The 16,062-nt window shown below is 39.5% G+C and overlaps 1 protein-coding gene across 1 annotated transcript in view; it reads left to right on the top strand.

Annotated features, from left to right (window-relative positions):
• CEP112 (centrosomal protein 112) overlaps nucleotides 1-16,062 on the top strand; it is a 409,030-nt gene that overhangs the window by 310,771 nt on the left and 82,197 nt on the right. Inside the window, exons 21-22 of the mRNA XM_044921845.1 lie at nucleotides 8,574-8,636; nucleotides 14,871-15,020. Coding sequence (XP_044777780.1) covers nucleotides 8,574-8,636; nucleotides 14,871-15,020 — 213 coding nt within the window. The remainder of the gene's footprint in view (nucleotides 1-8,573; nucleotides 8,637-14,870; nucleotides 15,021-16,062) is intronic.

Consider the following 16,062-nt stretch of genomic DNA (forward strand, 5'->3'; position numbering starts at 1 on the left):
ACTTATTAATATTCCATTTTATTTCTACTATTGTCTTAGTAGATATACCTTTTTCTTTCTTCCTTTTTTTTTGTGATATGGAGCTTTATTACAGTCTGCCTGCATGTACTCTTACACCAGTTTACCATAAAATGTAAGTGCCTTCATAACAGTGTAGCTCCATTTTCCTATTCCTATCCTGTTTCTACATAAATTATAAACCCCAAAATATACTTTTATTATTTCTGCTTTTTTAAAAAAAGATTTAGTTATTTATTTTAGAGAGCTCATGAGTGGGGGGGAGGAGCATAGGGAGAGGGAGAGAGAATGTCAAGCAGACTCCACACCCAGCTTGGAGCCCCACACAGGGCTCAATCCCAGGACCCTGAGATCATGACCTGAGCCAAAATCAAGAGTCAGCTGCTTAACCAACTGACCCACCCAGGTGCCCCTATTATTTCTGCTTTTAAAAGTACATTTTCTTTCAAAGAAATTTTAAAAGGGGGAAAAAGATAATTTATATTTACATACTTATTTTCTGTGTCCAGTGTTCTTTATTCTTCGAGTTGATCCGGGTTTGCTTTTAGTATCATTTTCCATCTGTTGGAATAACTTCCTTTAACCTTGCCTATTGTTCATGTCTGCTGGTGACAGATTTTTGTTTGAAGATGTCTGTAGTTCATCTTCAGTTTTAAAGGATATTTTTACTAAGTACACAATTCTAGATTGACAGATTTTTTTTTCTTCCAGCATTTTATGCTGAAAGTCAGTTATCTTCTGACTAGCATAGTTTCAGATGAGAAATCCTCAGTCATTCTTATCTTTTAAATGCATCTGCCTTCTCTGGCTGCTTTTAAGATGTTATCTTTAGTTCTGTTCTTGCAGTTAGATTATGATGTATCTTGATGTGGTTTTCTTTGTGTTTATCTTTTCTGTTCATTGGTTTTTTCCACTGGTACATTTACAGTTTTTTCATATTGCAAAATTTGTACCTATTGTGTCTTCAAATATTTTCCCAAACCTTTCTCCTATACACAATTATACATATGTTAGATGACATGATATAGTCTCATATATTACTGAGGTTATTCATTAAATTCAGTCTTTTGTCTTTCTGGCAGTCATTTGGATACTTAAAATGCTTTTTCTTCATATTCACTAATCTTTTCCTCTATTGTGCCAAATCTGTTGTAATCCCATCCAGTGAAATTTTCCTTTCAGATAATATATTGCTATGCCCTGGGCTATTTGAGTTTTTTTGCATATCTTCCATTTCTCTCCTCATTATGTTCATGTTTTTGTTTAAATATTTAGGTGTGGTTTTAATAGCTATTTTAAAAACATAATGGTAGTCTTTGTCTACTGATTTCACCATTTCTGTCATTTCTTAGTCTAACTCTATTGACTAATTTTTCTTCTGCTATGGCTCACATATCCCTGCTTCTTCTTATGCCATCTTTTATTGAATGCTGGACATTATAAAATTTATGTTCTTGAATACTGGATTTTCTTGACTTGTTTTAAAAAATATTGAGCTTTGTTTAGGAAGCAGTTACTTGTCAGTGACCAGTTTGATCCATTTGAGGCTTATTTTTAGACTTTGTTAGAGCAGATTTAAAGTTGACTTTATTCTAAGGCTAGTTTAACCCTGTGACTAAGTGTGACCTTCCCGGATGTTCTATGAGAACCATTCGTTCTGCCTGGTCAGAAGTCAAGCTTTGCATAAGCTTGGGAAATTGTTTATCTTAAATCTCACCAGCCACTTTTTATTTGACCTTGTAGAACCTTACCCTATACATGCACAACTCAGTATCAGCAACAGACTCAAAGGGAACCTATGTAGGTGTCTGGAGCTCTTTCTGTGCATAGCTCCCTCCTGTCTAGTGCTCTGTCCCCACAAACTCCAACTGCCTCAGCCTTCCCAGACTCCAGTCTTTGTCTCCTCAGTTCACAATGCTGCTATACTGTACTTTGATTCCCTTGCTTATGTTCAGGCCTGGATGTGCCTCCAGGAAGAAAGGGGTGATTGGAGGGTTTACCTCACTTGTTTCCCCTTTCTTCACAGGGTCACAGTCCTGTGCCTCTTGTTTCTCAACATCCTAAAACAATTTTTTTCCCTATATTTTGTCCAGTTTTCTAGCTGTTGATTCTAGCAGATTAGGTATGGTCCCAGTTACTCCATCATAGCCCAAGCAGAAATCATGAATTTTACTTATGCTTCACAAATTTATACCTTTATTTTGAGGTAAAATATAAGCAACTTCAAGTTTGAAAGTTCTGTAAATATTTTGAATTAAATTAAATATAAATATGTTCTATGAATTCTCTGAATATTTTTTGTTTTTAGGGGAGTGCACAGTTGTATACTCACATCTGGCACCAACTGGCCATAACTGTATCCACAGTGTTTGGAGAAGCTTCAAATGAATGCCTACAAAGCTTTTGAGTAGGAAATACTGCATAATAATCTGAGCTTTATGTTTCAAGAATCTGGGAGGCATCCTTTTTTTTTTAAATCTTAAAGGCAAATATTTAATTTAGAAACTAATGCTGTTATATTTTGTGGAAATTTATCTTTATAAGATCTGGGCTTGCCTCAAATATAAGTATTTTAGAGGAGTCTCCTAATTCTCCTCTAAATTATCTTCCTGGAAATATGAATGCCTGAACTTTCACCAATAATAAGAAATGGAAAGTAAAGGAATGAAAGACTGTTTTGAATGAAGATATAATGCAAAGTACCCTGCAAGAAAAGAGTAGCATATTAAGATGACTAACCATCGACACCTTTCTAAAAATTGGTTTATTTCTCTCCACCAAAGTTTTAACCCAGGATTTTAACCCAAGATTTTGATAGGAACTGCATAGAGAAAGTGGACCAATACATTTGTGGCTTTTTAACAAGGAAGAGTGACCTGAGAAAGAGGCCCTAGAAAAGCAGAGGGGAACAAAGTGCTTGGTGGAGGGTGGAGGGCATGACCAGCCACAATGGGAACAGTTAGGAAGAGCCAGAGATTAAAACAGCAGCAGTGACAAAACAAAATAACTTTGCTCCCTTCAAAATTATGATTTTCCTCTCATCTGTTATTCCACATCTGTTCAGGCTATGCTGCAGATGTTTGAAAATTGTCCTTCTATATAGTAATGGTAGCTATAAAAATAAGACTTGGATTAAAATAACCATAACTTGACTTTATGTATGGAAATGTACAGTCAGTACCATCCTGAGAATAAAATTATTCAAAACATGTTTTAGGGATAGTTTGCATGATAAATTAGCTGTAAATTTTCAACCATGCTAAACCAGAGCTGTTGTTTTTTTTTTCTTTTGAGAGAGAGGGAGAAAGCACTTGGGCAGGGGGAGGGGTAGAGGGGGACAGAGAGAGAGAATCTTAAGCAGGCTCCACGCACTTGGGGCTTGATCTCATGAGCCTGAGATCATGACCTGAGCCAAAATGAAGAGTCGGACACTTAACCAACTGAGCCAGGTGCCCCTAAACCAGAGCTTTTCAGATTTATTTGAGAAAATTCAGGCAATTGTGACTTAGTTTCAAATACATAATAGAAAGCTTGAAGGGTGATAAATTAATTTTATTTCTTCAGTCACTCTTACTATTCTCCAAAGTAGTGATTCTGTTCTATTTAGCTATTGGCAAGTTCTGGAGGTATTCATATATTACCAGCTGGCCTCACTTTATTTATTTGTTTGTTTGTTTATAAAAGATGTATTTATTTATTTTAGAGAGCAAGCATGGGGGTGGGCAGGGGGAGAGGGAGAGGGAGAGAATCTCAGGCAGATTCCCTGCTGAGCATGGAGCCCTACATGGGGCTCAATCTTATGACCCATGATCATGACCTGAGCCAAAATCAAGAGTTGGCCCCTCGACCAACCGAGCCACCTATGCGCCCCCGGCTGGCCTCACTTTAAATTCAACATTAGTGATTTTAAGTGGGCCCTAATGCTTCCTGGAGGCCTGAGACTCATACTGCATTCCTCGGTCCTTTCCCTTTCCCACTTTCCTAGATGACCATCCGTACCCTTCCCTCCCACCTCGAATCTGCCACCCCTCTCTTCTGCCATCCTCATGCTTTGCTGTGAATCTTTCCCTCTACTTCCTGGGGAAGGTGGAAGCAAGCAGAACTTGCCCTACTGGGGCTGGGCGTGATTTATGTGGACTCCTAGCCAAGCCCCTCTCCTCCCCTGTGCTCTAGATCCTGTCCCCTCCCCTTTACTCAAGAACATGTCTCCTCTGAATCTCTGGCAGCACCGAGTTTTCCCTCTCTCCTGCCAGATCTTTCCCATCAACCGGCACACATGCTGTTAGTTCTCTCATCGTGCGAAAAACCAAACAAAACAAGTCAGTCCTTTCTTTATCCACTTCCCCTACAGCTTCCAGCCCATTCCTCCCTTCCCCTTGTGACAGAACTCTGGACAAATTGTCTGTGTGTGCCCCACTTCCTCTCCTTCTCTGGAGCTTCTACACTATACCACAACTGCTTGTGTTCACATCACCAACATCCTCCACAGGCTTAAGCCATGTGCTTATTTCTCAGTCCTTGTTGCACATGACCTCTGTGTCCCTGCAGCAGCTGATGCAGGTGAATAATCCTTGACACATTTTCTTCACTTGGCTTCAGGATTGCATATTATCCTGATTTCTTCTCTCTCTGGCCTTTCCTTTGGTTTGCTTTCCTCCTCCTCTCCAGCCTCCTGACATTTGCAGGCTCGGGTCTCAGTATACCTAGACTTCTCTGTTTTTTGTACACTCAATGCCTTGAAGTCTCATCCAGGAGCATTGTTCCATCTGCCACTTATATATTACAGATGTCTGAATTTTTACTTCCAACCTAGACCTCTCCCCCGAGCTCCAGACTTGAATATCCAAATAGTCACCTCAACACAGATGTCTGAGAGACATCTCCATGCTTAATGTGTCTAAAACCGGTCTCTTCATCTCCCCCCCAAAACCTGTTCCACCCATAATTTTCCTGATGTAAGGTAATGACAACCCCGCTCTTCCGGTTGCATGGGAGAAAAATCTTGAAGTCATCTTTGGTTTATCTCTTTTTATCATCCAGCATATCCAGTTGGCTCTACTTTCAAATCTTTCAGAGAACCCGGCCACTTCTCACCACATCCTCTGTCATATCGCAGATTATTTGTGACAGCCTCCCAACTGGCTGCCCTGCTGCGTTCTTGCCCCAAACAGGAGCTAGAGTAATCCTGTGACAACTTAAATTAAATCATGTCACTGCTGTGCTGAAACCTGTTCAGTGACTCTCGGTTTCACTCATATTATCAGCCACATTCCGTACAATTGCCTACAACACCAGGAAGGATCTGGCTCCTTGTTCTCTCTCAGACCTTATCCAAGGGAGATGTTGCTCCGTGACCCAGCCACACTGGCCGCCTCACTGTGCCTTGAACAAGCCTCTGGGCTTTTGTAACCGGCCCTTCCTCTGCCTCAAGTGCTCTTTCCCTAGAGGTCCCCGTGGCCCCTTCATCTCCTACAGGTCTGTGCTCATACATCGTATCCGTTCAGCGAGGCTTTCCCTAACTCCCACATTCGTAACACTGCAAACTACCCCCACCTTCCATCACTTCTCATCCCTTTCCTGCGCCAGCCTTTCCATAACACTTGCACCATCTAAAATATTGTCACTTGTGTCAGTTAATTCATTTACTCACTAGTATAGAATTTCCGTGAAGGTCAGGAGGAATGTTTGTCTGTTTTATACACTGCTCTATGCCCAGTTGCCTGGAATGGATGAATGAATTAGATGGTTGCAAAGGCACTTAGGTGAGTTTGTGGGATTCTGACACAGGCGGTCCTGTAGGAACCAGCATCTCTGACTCCAGCTCTTTTAGGGAAAATAACATAACCTTGATGGCACTGTAATTTTTTAATTTTTTTAGTGAGTAAATATTTTTAAAGCGCTTACAGCAGTGCCTAGCACATGGTGTGAGCTCTGTCAATGTTTACCAAATAAGCAAAAAATACCTTATCATGCATTTTGTGATTTAAAAAATATTGGCGGAATGTAAACCAAGACAAACCTCAAGAGGTTCAGAGTGGCCTTCGTTCTATAATGGAGAGTGGCTTTATTCATTATCAAGGTAGAATAGAGTCTGATGGCTTAAGAGAAAAGATAGTAATAGTCACATGCCCTCTCTAGTCGGAAAAAACAAAACTACCCAGTGTATTCAGCGGGACTATAGATGCAGAGAGATTTATGCAATAAACTCTAAAGAATTGCTTTTGAACTCAAGTCCATAAAACACATGGCTATTGTCTTAGTCAGCTCGGGTTCTATAACAAAACACCATAAACTGGGAAGCTTATCAAGAACAGAAATTTATCCCTGATAGTTCTGGAGGCTGGAAGTCTGAGCTCAGGCTGCCAGCGTATCAAGTTCTGGTGAGAGCCTTCTTCTGGGTTGTAGACTCCATCTTCTTGTTATATCCTCACAGGGCAGGAGAAAGCGAGCTCTGTGGCTTCTTGTAAGGGCCCTAATCCCATCCATGAGGGGATTCCACCCCATTACCTAATTACCCCTGAAAGGCCTCACCACCAAATCCCATCACATTGGGATTAGGGCTTCCGTGTCTGCCTCCCCCCACCACCCCTGGTTTGCTCTCTGGGGAGATGGAATGAGGGGGGGACGCAGGCGTGGCTGGGGGCAAAATGAAATTGGGATTGTGCAAGAGTCGATATCCTGAACGCGTAGATACCCTTCGGCAAACACTGATAGCCAGATCTCTGCCGCCAGGAAGTAGGCTGGAGGATGCAGCTCAGGGCAAAATGGCCCAAGAGGAATGTCCAGTCAGAGACGGGCATGGGAGAGTCCAGGCCCTCCTAAGACACCCTGTGACAGGATGTCCATGCATCCTAAGCCTGCCTGTTGTAGAGGCCTCACTTTAAATACAAAAGGTCACCAGACAAGTGAGGAGAGTTTCTAAAGGGAAAAACAGAGACAAAACTGCTTGGCAAAGCAAATACATAAAAGGAACTCAGAAAAAAACGGATGCTCTAGAGAGCAGAAAAATGTTTGTATGTGTATATGGACATTCAGATACGTATTAAGTGTATATGGATCTAATAACCTCAGCAGAGAGAGGTAGGCAATGTGCTCTGCCTGGTGGAGCACCCATGCTCCACTGAGGGGGGTTAAAGTGGCTTCATCACTTCCTAGCTGTGTGACACTGGGCAAGTTACTTCAGATCTCTGTGTCTCCATTTCCTCAACTTAAAAAGGGGATTAACGATGCTACTCAGAGAACAGCAACAACAACAAAAACTTCTTGGAAATTACAAATAGTATGGCTGTATTTTTTTTTTAAATCCAGTAGAAAGTTTAAAATTAGAAGTTGAGAACTCAGGGTGCCTGGGTGGCTCAGTCGTTGAGGTCTGCCTTCGGCTCAGGTCATGATCCCAAGGTCCTGGGATCAAGCCCCGCATCGGGCTCCCCGCTTGGCAGGAAGCCTGCTTCTCCCTCTCCCACTCCCCCTGCTTGTGTTCCCTCTCTCGCTGTGTCTCTCCCTGTCAAATAAATAAATAAAATCTAAAAAAAAAAAAAAAAAAAAGTTGAGGACTCTCTGTGAAAGATCAAAAAGACAAATGGAAAATAGAAATGACAAAAAAAAAAAAGAGATAATACACCTGAGCAGCCCAACAGCCAGAGCTGCAGAGATAGATGAACAGACAGACAAGACAAGGGTGCAGGTGTGGGGGGGGGGAACCTGGGAACAGAGAGAGGGAACTTTGAGTGTAATGACCAAGGCTCTTCTAGAGGTAGAAGACACAATCAGGTCGGAAGCGCCTCCTCGGTGCTTTTGCACAATGAATGAGAAGAAAGGCCCAGTCCAGGCATGTCACAGAGCCATTTCCGAGCACTCAGGATGCGGTGACGCTCCCAGAGGCTTCCGGAGAGCAGGAAAGCGGGTCACATGCGGAGGACGGGAACTTGAGTGGCAGAAGAGATAGTCGAGTTCTAAGTAACGCAGACTTATTCTGGGAAGGCCACCCTCCATCCAGGACATGAAAATTGTTTGATGTAGATATATTTGTCACTTTAAAAAAGTAGCTCTTGTGTGTTAGGCAGAGTTGGGGCTCATGTCTTTGCTAGGTGAGTCTCTATCTGCCTCTGTCCAGGAGCACCCTAGTTCTTTCATCTTTCAACAATGGGAAAGAGGATTAAATTTACCTTTTCCTGTTTCTCCTCCTCCCTTTCCCTCCCCTTGTTTGCCTTCTCGTCTCCTTCTGCCGTTCCGTACTTTACCTTCTACAGCGCTCACACTCTTGCTAGGTCTATTTCTGTCTCTTCTTCTCGCTGTCTCTTTCTCTCCACAGAAGTCTGTGTTTGTCTCATAATTGGCAGGAGAGATTTTTTTTTTTCTTTTGCTTTTTGCTTTTTAAGTGATGAATAGTTGGCGTGAGATCAAAGACAAGCCCTGTGGTTTTCTGGCTGCCCCAGTAGGGCGGTGCGGCTGGCAGTCATCCCAGCTGCCTGGTGATAGGCATGTGGAAGAGATACCAAGCTCACAGGTCACTGTGTGTGTGTGTGTGTGTGTGTTCATGTACGTGTGTTTTTCAGGCCAACAGCAGGCTGAAGCAGATTGAGAAGGAATACACTCAGAAGCTTGCCAAATCTTCACAGGTAAGAATGTTGAAAGAAAAAAAAAACAAAATCAAAACAAACAAAAAAGAAACCTCCACATAAAAGCATTTGTACTTTAGAGTTAAACTTAATTCTCTTCATTGTTTTTATGGGTCAGTATCCTATTTTTGATGGGTACATGGATAAATAATATATGCTTTTAATATTTTGGCCTTCTTAAAAGATTTTTTTAATTAGGCATATTGAACCATTTGGACTCACACACACACACACACACACACACACACTCAGATGTTGTAAAACCAGCCAGTGTACTTGAACAAGCCCAGGCTGCAACATATTTCACAAGGGCGGGAAATACACACCTACATTTGTGATGTAAGCAGTTTGATACCATCTGTGCTTTTTTGCAATATTCCATTTAGTTGTACCTAAAGACTGCTTAGCAATAAAGTTCAAAATGATAAATGTTCTAGGTTAAGTTAGCCGCTCAACTGTTGATTCCTTTTGGGGAAAAGAAGAATTATAAATCCCTACATTGATATCTTGCTTCTTGGTGTTGTTCTAGTAGTTTTAGTAGAAAGCCAATAATTGAATGCCTGTCTCAACTCGACAAATGATGCTTAAAATACTTTTTCTGTATAAGTTGTTGTAATAATATCCTATAGTGTCATCTAGGGAATCTCAAGCATTCCTTAGTTTTATGAGTAATTCTAGAATAAAAAATACTCATTTTCATTGTATAGATGGATAGGTTAAACCCTTCACTTTTGGGGGCATCATATGTAATGATTTTTTAAAATCAGCTCTTCTAGTATTTTTGCATATACACAGTGATGTGTAGCCATGAACCGAAATTTATGTGCCATTTTATAAGTTACCACACAGTGGTTGTAATAGCAACACAATGACAAAATAGTAATAAAATCAAGAATTTTATGGGGCACTAACCATGTTGAGTCAGTGTTCATTCATGATAACTCTGGGGTTAGGAACTATTATTGGCCCCATTTAAGGAAACTGAGGCTCAGAGAGCTGAGCTCACACGAGAGACTCAGAGAGCTGAGGACACATGGGTTAGCAAGTGACTAAGCCAGGACCCCACCTGGATCGGACTGGGGAGCAGAAGCTCACAACCTGACGCCACTGGCCTGGCTCAGTCCCTCCCGTTTTTCATATGGCAGAACTCTGGGGATAGCACTCATAAAATTTCTTTGATTATACAATTATTTCTAAAATATGCATACGCCATATAATTTACATCCCACTTGGAAAGCAAACTGTCTCTGTCTTAGTGAAGACTTATATGTATTTACCTAAAAGATAGTGATATTTCTTGATTGCCATTATCCCAGACCTTCTTTGAAGAAGGAACATGGGGAATATTCTTTTACAATCACCAAAGAAGGTTCTTATAATCAGAAGAAATATTATGACTCCCAAAGTTACAGTTTAAACTACGACTTGAAAAATCCCCAACTGGCATACCCTTACGTCCTGCTTATTTTGCGTTATGTTAAATGGGGGAGGCAGACCGAAAGTGAGATATAAGATAGCTAATAAAAATGCTTAAATAATGAGAGTGTAAACAGGAGTATTTAAGTTTATCTAAAGGAATGTGTGAAGAAGCCTGATTAGTTCATATTAAAGCAAATTAAATGGAAGTTCTTATGGAAGAAAACCTAAGCTTTGGAGTCCAGCAGACCTGAATTTGAGTACCAGCCCTACTACCTATATGACCTTGAGCGAGTTACCTGGATTCTCTGGAATTCAGTTCCCTCATTTGTAAAATGAGGGAGTAGTACTTACCTCATAGGTTAGTTTTAAGTATTAAGTAACGTAAGGCCAAAAAAGTGCTTAGTAGAGAGTGCTTAGTACACAGTAAAGCATTTAATGACTGTTAGCTCGTATAGCCCCAGGATTAAAATGGGAATAGAGACAAGAAAGGAGGGAGCAAAGAAGAAAAAAGATATGGAAGGAGCAAGAAGTTATTTTTAATTTATTTTTGGGTGTTCAAGAATTGATAAAATCTCCCTCCACAATTTGGAGAGGCGGGGGGGGTGGGGTGGTTGCTAAATATTTTCCCAAGTAAAGACATGAAGAAGCAGGAGGAAGAGGTGGAGGAGGGAAAACCCAACTAGGGACAGCAATCATGTCCTATAGCCATGATTTCATATGTCAAAGGACAGCACAACACCAAAAAGGAAAAAAAAATCTTTCAAAGAGTATAATATAATAAAAGACAGTCCATCCTCCTCATAAGGATGACAACCTTACATTGATAATATTTTGTTTGCCCACCTCTAAATACATATAAACACTTATACATATATAAACATATACATATATTTGTATCTGTGTACTGGTATTTGGGAAACATTGGTCTACAGTCCAATCAAGTTGAAGAAACAGATTATTTGAAAATCAACATTACAAACAGAACCATGGACTGACTTTTTCTGTGTTCCAGTGATAGTTTGCTGGAACCTCTAACTCATATCTAAGCTGAGGACAATGCCAGAAGCAAAGTTGCTTAACTGTTTATCAGACTTAAAAAAAAAAAAAAAAAAAAAAACCCTCTCTGAAAAAAAGATTTTTTTTAAGTAATATGATGAATGCATTCGTAACGAATGCACTGGTATCCAAGAGATCATCAGGTTAAATTTGGAAAAATATTTTAAATATTTTCCTCCCTTAAAGGAAGTTACTTAATCTTTAAGATTTTATCAAGCTTTTAAGATCTAATGGACCATGAACACCAAGCCCGTGGCATACCCAGGACTGTGCCCCTTCTGGGAGTCTCCACATTCATCATGATGGCAATGATTGCGTCATCTCTGGGCACACTCCTGAATATAATTTCCATCAGAATCACATATTTTTCTTTTTGTCTTAATATTACATACTCACCTTGCCTTTTCAATGTTAGCACAATTGTCCCCACTCAACTGACTCACCCTGTCACCATTTTTCAGAGAAAGATATTGCCATGTTGCAAGAATACAGGTAGTTGTGGACAAGACTAGAGCTGGAGTACCAGTAGAGCTTGCCCACTGCCAAGAGCCTGGCTCCCCCCCCAGTGCCCTCACTTGCTCCCACATACCTGATGCAGATATGCCTGAGCTTATTCCACACGTCCCACATGCCCCCAACCTTCACGTCATTCTCCAGGGTGACAACCCAGAAGGCAAAACGCGCTGAGGAATCACCCTCCCACTTATTTGATGAGAATCCTCAGTGTCCGCCAAATCTTCCCACGTATGCCCTGTTGTATTTTAAAGAAGAGTTTTGTAAAGATCTCAAGCTATACTACAATCTGAAAAACATCAAAGTGAGTTAAAGATGAAATTTTAACCTCTATACAGAATCCTATTTTTAAGACTTAATAAGACCCATGAACATTTTTTGCAAAGTGTTAACTGCTTAGCAATAACTAACTATTAGAGCTTTCACCAGTTAGGTTGCTTATGGCATCAGCCTGAAATAGCTCTCCTTTTGCTTCCCAAAATGTTAATTTTTAATATCATATGGAAATGTTCGAATCCACTTCTTTCTCTGAAGCTGAATGCAGGGTAAACATTCAGTTGAGTGGTGACATTTTGTTTTATGATTTTTAATTATGATTCAATCAAAACTGGTGGGGTTTATGATTGCATAGATTAGTTATGGTTTTTCTCAGAAACTTTTTATATCATTATTCTATGAAAGGCTAGATTATCTCAATGTAATTTGTCGGGTAATTATTATTTTTATTTAGTATGATTATAGTTCCACTACTTAATTATTAAGTGCCAGTTACGTGCACTGAGCTAAGGTGAATCTATGGTCTTTTACTCTATGTCTAAAATCAAGTGAGTTTTGTTCTTTACCTAAAGCATATTAATCAAGTTAGTATTATTTCTCAATCTTAAATCTCAGTTCTGGTTTTAAAAATTATCCACACTTTAGCCACCTCTCTATATCCATCTCGTCTGTCAGTTTGTCAACCTCTTTACCTACTCATCTACCTACCGTGTTTCACCTGAAATGTTTTGACACTCTCCCTAGATGATCGTCATAAGTTTTTGGAATAACTTTCCAAAGATAATCTCATTACTTCCCCAAAGAATCTCCTTATTCCCCCCAGGAATGTAAGGTTTCATTTTCCACACAAAAACAAGCATGCTCTCCTCAGAACATCCTGGACTTTGCTCATAGATCCTTCCAAAACCTGCATTTATTTCTTTTTGATGTACTCTTGTCATTAAGCTTCTGAAAACGAGAGATCCCTGTTTCATGCCCTTGTGGTCACTTGAAGAACCTGCAAATATTTTTATCTTCAGTCTTGGTCAATTAAAAGCTAATCTAATCTAAAGAAACAAAATTACTTTGTACTTTAAAAACATATTACATGATTGTGGTAGTGGATATATAAATCCGGACATGTGCTAAAACTGCATAGCACTAAACATACACGCACGCACGTGTACATACACTCACACACGCATACACAGACCATGCACTGAACACACACAATGAACACATGACAGACTTAAGCTTACCCCTTTTACAAAGTTGTAGTTTACTTAACTTGAAACACTCCAATAGTCATTGAAATAGTAAGTTATTTTTACTATTTGGCTCCATGATCTTACAAAATATCAATCTTAAGTTTCATGTTGGGCCAAGGAAATTTGGCTCTTTCTTATCTCTGGCCCCTCTTGCTCTGTGACTATGAGTGAGCTGATTATTCTGTGCCTCAGTTTTTGACATTCACTAAAAGAATGTAACCTTCCCTGCTTTGTAGAAGTGCTGTGAGAATTAATTGAATTGATGCCAGAATGGGAACAACATTTAATCAAAATTCAGAAAACAGATGAAAAACATCTTTATTCTCAGTAAATGGATTCCTCCACTCATAGCAAAAGGTTCAAGTTTGTATTTAGGAATATTAACGTACTGCTATTATATATTTTGCCATTTATTTCACAATGGTCTTAACATATGATGATTTACAAATCCTGAATGTTAAACTTTGTTACAGTAGAGTTTGCTCACTTCTAAAAGCATAGATATTCCGTATTTTATTGTAAATATGCTATCATTTATGTCCATAGTAACAATGAATATTTCTATAGGACTTGGCTTCTGGCAGACACCAGTCTCTATTTATTGTCTTACAATATCGTACTCTAGTTTTGCCACCAAATACTAGGTGGAAAAACTGAACTTCAAGGAAGATAACTGACTTGTCCAACGTATCTCACCAACCAGCCCTGTTCCCATAGAACCAACGGAATTCTATTCTAACCAGGACTAAGTTTTTTTTTTTTTTAATTAGAAGAAGAAACAACTATTTCCTGCTTTTAAAAAGTCATCACTATTGAATTTGAAAGGAAATGGATACATCCAAACCCAAGGAAGAGCCATGTTCTCAGCTCATTAAAAAAGGTCCCTCATCGGATGATTACTTAGGAGAACTTAGAGGGAACCCATTCCTGGAGAGAACTAGTTCTCCAATGTGGAGAATACTACAGAGGTCTCTGAATAAACTTTCATGATATCTATCAGTTGGGGAACTGTGTCATGATAAGCTTCTCTTCTACACCAAAACCTTGTCTAAGAAAAACAAAGGCTAGTGAGAGGAACCAATTCGTACGGCGATTGATGTGATTGTGTGGTTCAAGTCCTGCCTGTCTTTTTGGTTCGATGTCATCTTCGACAGTGGGAAATATGTGACCTCTTTCTATGCCTCTGTTTCTCCATTTGTAAAAGATGGATGATAATCACATTTGTAAATGACATAGGAACTTAAGGCATTTAACACAGTGCCCTAACCTTAGTGAGTACTCAAAAATTGTGTAGAATTAGGTAAGGATAAAGAAGGAGCCCTGTTCATTATTTTTTTGGTCATTACAGTTCCAAGTATTAGAAAAGGCAAAACCGCTTTCTTCATTCTAATAAGTCTATTTCTCAGTGAAATAAAATCTGACGCTTTTCATATTTTTGAGATCACAGATGTTCTTTCTTCTGATGAGTAAATATTGTGGAATGTTATAGTGGAAATGTCTTCCAAATATATTTGGTTCACCAGTTGTTCACCATTCACAGTTTTATTATAGTCTTTTATTGTGTGGAATTTCATGCGTTATAGTGTGCGATATGTTAATTGAAAATATTTAGTTTGTGGATTAGAGTTTTGCCAAAACTGCTCTTTTGTTAAGCATAAATACATATAAAATAGATGCCTCTCACTGAAGAATTGGAAGTTATAGCATGCTGTTTTCATTTTAGATCATAGCAGAACTTCAGACAACCATTTCCTCTCTGAAAGAGGAGAAGAGCCGGCAGCAGCTTGCTGCAGAAAGGCGGCTCCAGGATGTTATACAGAAGTTTGAAGATGAGAAGCAGCAGCTGATTAGAGATAATGACCGAGCAATCAAGGTAATCTGAAGACTTCAGTAACCAGTGGTACCAGCTGCTTTAATGTAATTAAAAGGAGGGCTGAAATCGCAGCAGTGGGCAGATGAATGCAGGTATCTGGCTTGCTCACACAGCCTGCTGGAATTCCATTCACTGGACTCTACCTTTGATGTATCCAGTGACTCAGGCTGACTTCCCTCGAAGAGATCACATGCCAGCATAAAAAGTCATTTTTGGCAAGCCCAGTCCATTCACATTGAACAAATATTTGAAAAATACCCTGTCCTTTCTCTTGAGAACCACTTTGGAACTGTCTCTTGAAATTAGGATGACTGTTTTAGCCCAGTACTGCTGGCTAATAAATTCAGAAGTCAGCTTCCAATTTACATTCTATTTGCCCACATCCTTTCATTATGTCTTCACATAATGAGAAATAACCTGTTTGAGGTTTGGAATGCCAACCATTTGATGTGCTTTGACATAGTACAGGGTAGATGTGTTGCTGCTGAGAACCTAGGCTGTTTCCAAATGGCTTCAGAGAATCATGCCTTTAATAGCAACAGAAAGTTCCCTGGACCCTGATTCTTTAGGTGATAGGCAGTTAGATCTCAAAGTAGTTTTTTTCTTGGCTTCATAGCAGCGAATATTATTGTAAGTGTCTACATCATGCTGTGTTTAATCTGTGAGGATAAGCATCTGGAAACCTTTATAAATAAGATTTAAAAGAGAACAAAATTTTTTTAAGAATTTCCAGCAAAAGATTATTTTTCAGTGATTTTACTTTGTTATAACAATGCTTAAAGCATGTTGGGTAATCATACAAAGCAAGGAAAAATAAAAGAAACATTTGGGTTTTATCGCTGCCCTTTTCTGCCTAACCCCTCCGTCTTTCTTTTCTATAGCCTATTGTAGGCAATCTGAGTAATTTACGGAGAAGCTAGTGTTAATGTAAGTTGCTTTTTAAAATATAGTCTTTAAGCCTGGACAAGACTGAATGGAATAAAAAAAAACCCTTCAGATATGGACAAAATCTTGGAGGCCATTTCATCCAGCCTCCTCACTT

The sequence above is a fragment of the Neomonachus schauinslandi genome, chromosome 15, assembly GCF_002201575.2.
Source record: "Neomonachus schauinslandi chromosome 15, ASM220157v2, whole genome shotgun sequence".
Taxonomy (NCBI): domain Eukaryota; kingdom Metazoa; phylum Chordata; class Mammalia; order Carnivora; family Phocidae; genus Neomonachus; species Neomonachus schauinslandi.